Raw genomic sequence first — 3,044 nt, forward strand, 5'->3', positions numbered from 1 at the left:
GTAGTGACAGGTTAATGGCTGGACTTGATGATCTTAAAGGTCTTTTCCAACCACTATGATCCAAGGCATGTAAGAAAGGCACAACTGCTGTTTAAACACATGTGAGAATCATTCTTGATACAAGTAATTTCGGTGCTCCCTATCAGCTGCAAGACAGCAAGATACACTTCCTGTGCACTTCTACCTGGATACTTAGAGATGTCTTCTGGAACACCAAATCTCATGTCTGACTCTTGCCAGTAAAGGAGCAAGCTTTTGACAAGTCTCACGCTTATTTCTCAAGGCTAACCTACCACTTAAATTCTCAGGAAGCACCGCTTAGTTTTGCTGGAGATACTGATATAGACTAAGTATCTTCAATTAATTTATTTACTGCTTTAAGGTTGGGGGATATGCAAATGAAATTACAGAACATTTCACATTTTCAGATCAAGTTCTACCCCACTAAGGTGTTCTGCACTTTCAGTGTATCTAAGCAGTGTCCTTGCTAGCTTTGATACTGACCACAATTTAATAATTTTATTTCTAATGCAGCTTGCTGCTTCCATTCAAAGCTGGTGCCCATCTGCATGGCAGCTATATTATGCCAGGTAAGCACATGCTTTTAGTGGTACCATGAGTCACTACCTCAGCACAATTATATCTGACCTCAGTACACTTATATCTGAGAATTCAACTAAGGATAGGACATAGCTGTGTTTTATTCTGCACGGGCAGTTTGAATATTTAGTATTATTTATTTGGGGTTTTTCTGTTTGTTTGGTGTTTTAAACCACAATATTAAAACCCTTTCACATACGAAGTCATTGCACTTATCTGTACAACATATTAAAAGGGGTAAAAACAAAAGGAAACAAACTCAATCTCTGATCCCTTTCAGAAAATATATACAATACCTCAGGAATTTTCTCCTTCCACTCTTGATAGAGGTCCCTCATGTCAATCAGTTTGTTCTCTAGTTTCTCAATAGTCCACACTTGAGTACCTTTTCCTTTTCTTCTCACTTGAATAGCAGGCTCGCTCACTATTGCACCCCTCTAAAACAGAGGAGAAAACAGTCACTGTAGGAAAGGTGCATGTAAGTAGTTTAACTCTTCATTCAAATGGCATTCCTAAAAAGGAATAAAATCCAGAGCATGCAGCTTCCCTCTGCATGCCAGCCATCTCTGTCTTCAAACACAGCATACCCTATACACCTCCCAGGATCCAGACCCCTTTGTCCTGAGACAACCACCATTCGCACAGGAACATCAGCACCCTCAATCAAATCACTTATGACAAGCATATTATAGTAATTGCTACCATTCCATTTACAGTAGCACTACAATTAGAAAACCCTTAAGACAAAAAAAATGGTATGCAACTGTAACAAAAGCTGGTAATTTTTGCAAACATAACTAAAACACAGGTTTTACAGCAACAGAACACACACGTCTGGTCACCAACCACATGCGCATATGGTGATCATACATTTGGAAGAACAGCAAGAGCTATGCCTACTGCTATGTTCCCATTTTTACTTACAATTATTCACTTTCCATATATTAAATTCAGGTAGCATCCATATTTTGCCTATGCACAATCTAACAGAAGTAGCATTTTATAGCCTCAAGTTTGATAAATCTTATCTAAGTCTACATATTTTAGATCAGCCATAAAACTACATTTTCTAGCACTCTTTGCTGTCATTACCTTTTTGTTGGCACTGAGGTTTTCAGCAGGGATCTGAAGCGTTACTTGATAATCTGTGAGCTTACTCATTTCTTCTGCTAAGAAGTTTGCTTCTCTCACCAGTGTATTGGCTTTTACTATCTGCTCTCGGAGTTTAGCCAGGCTCTGTCGAAACAATTCATCCCTGTGGTGCAGTAGGTAACATGAAAAATACACAGAAACCTATTTCTATTATTGGAAAGCTGCAAATAGAGGTGCTAACAAAGACTGTTCTGAAACAAGGTTAAGAAGAAATGCTGTACAGCACAATGTCAGCAAACATGAAACAGTGTCAGATCATTTTACTGAGGAAAAGCAGTGACCACACAGTAAACAAACATATTACTGTTGAGATCAGTCTAGCACAGTAATGCCCAAATAAAAGGGCACAGTACGATGGGAGCTGGTACAGTGATGATTTGTTAAAAGCCCTAGGGATGTTTTGAATTTCCAAGAAATGAAATAATTGCAGCTGTCTTTAATCTGGAGTCCTGATGCACAGAAACTACCAGTTCCAACATGTGAGACTTCATCTTGATAAAACCTGCTTTTCCTCAGATCATGATGCTGGAACCTGCAATCACTGCGGGCCACTGCTTTACATGACAGCCAGGGCTTTGCAGTGCTACAGACCCCTCAACCTCCCCTCTGTATACTTACGTCACCTCAGGTGTACATATAATAAAAAATAAATAATAAAAATCTTAAGTCCTGTATACCCAAAGTACTTTGGAATAGATGAATGAGCACAGGTTAAAGCTTGTGCACTCCATACAGTTAGCCGTCTCTGGACAAATTCCAAAAAGGTTTTAAAGCCTGTCTGAACAAATCTATTCTAACCTACCACCCGGCAAACCTGCTATGACACATACTATACCTCCACCTCTGATACTAAGATACACTCTCACCTGGGATTCTCATCTTTAATTTGTCTTTTTAAAGTATGACGATAATCCTCTGAGCAAATGCCAAGTCCCCCTTTCTGCCTTTCTTCATAATCCCAACAGCACACAATGTGTCTCATCATCTTCATGATCAAACTTCAGATATTTCAGTGACCAGCACTCCCCTGTATGCTTTTTTTATGCAAAGTCCTACTGAAATGCAGGACATGTTGCAGGCATACACTTCTCATTTCTACAAAATGCATCACGTTACAGACAAGCGCAGGAGGAACAAGCAACCTCACGGGCCCTGCTGTGACTACAGGCAAAGTTTGCCTATTTGCCTTTATTCAGATAAACTTACAACTTTTTTATGTCTTTATAATACAAACCACAAACAACTGCTAATATACAAACAACTGCTAATAACTCTTTTACTGTGAGGGTGCC

The 3,044-nt window shown here is 39.3% G+C and overlaps 1 protein-coding gene across 1 annotated transcript in view; it reads right to left on the reverse strand.

Moving 5' to 3' along the window:
- Positions 1–2,743, reverse strand: part of LOC104524412 (kinesin-like protein KIF13A) — a 30,548-nt gene extending 27,805 nt beyond the window's left edge. The window contains exons 1-3 of the mRNA XM_010167280.1: positions 2,619–2,743; positions 1,693–1,855; positions 897–1,037 (exon numbers count right to left, since the gene is read on the reverse strand). Coding sequence (XP_010165582.1) covers positions 897–1,037; positions 1,693–1,855; positions 2,619–2,743 — 429 coding nt within the window. The remainder of the gene's footprint in view (positions 1–896; positions 1,038–1,692; positions 1,856–2,618) is intronic.
- Positions 2,744–3,044: the final 301 nt, after the last annotated feature.

Source organism: Antrostomus carolinensis, unplaced genomic scaffold (genome assembly GCF_000700745.2).
Source record: "Antrostomus carolinensis isolate BGI_N321 unplaced genomic scaffold, ASM70074v2 scaffold23144, whole genome shotgun sequence".
NCBI lineage: Eukaryota > Metazoa > Chordata > Aves > Caprimulgiformes > Caprimulgidae > Antrostomus > Antrostomus carolinensis.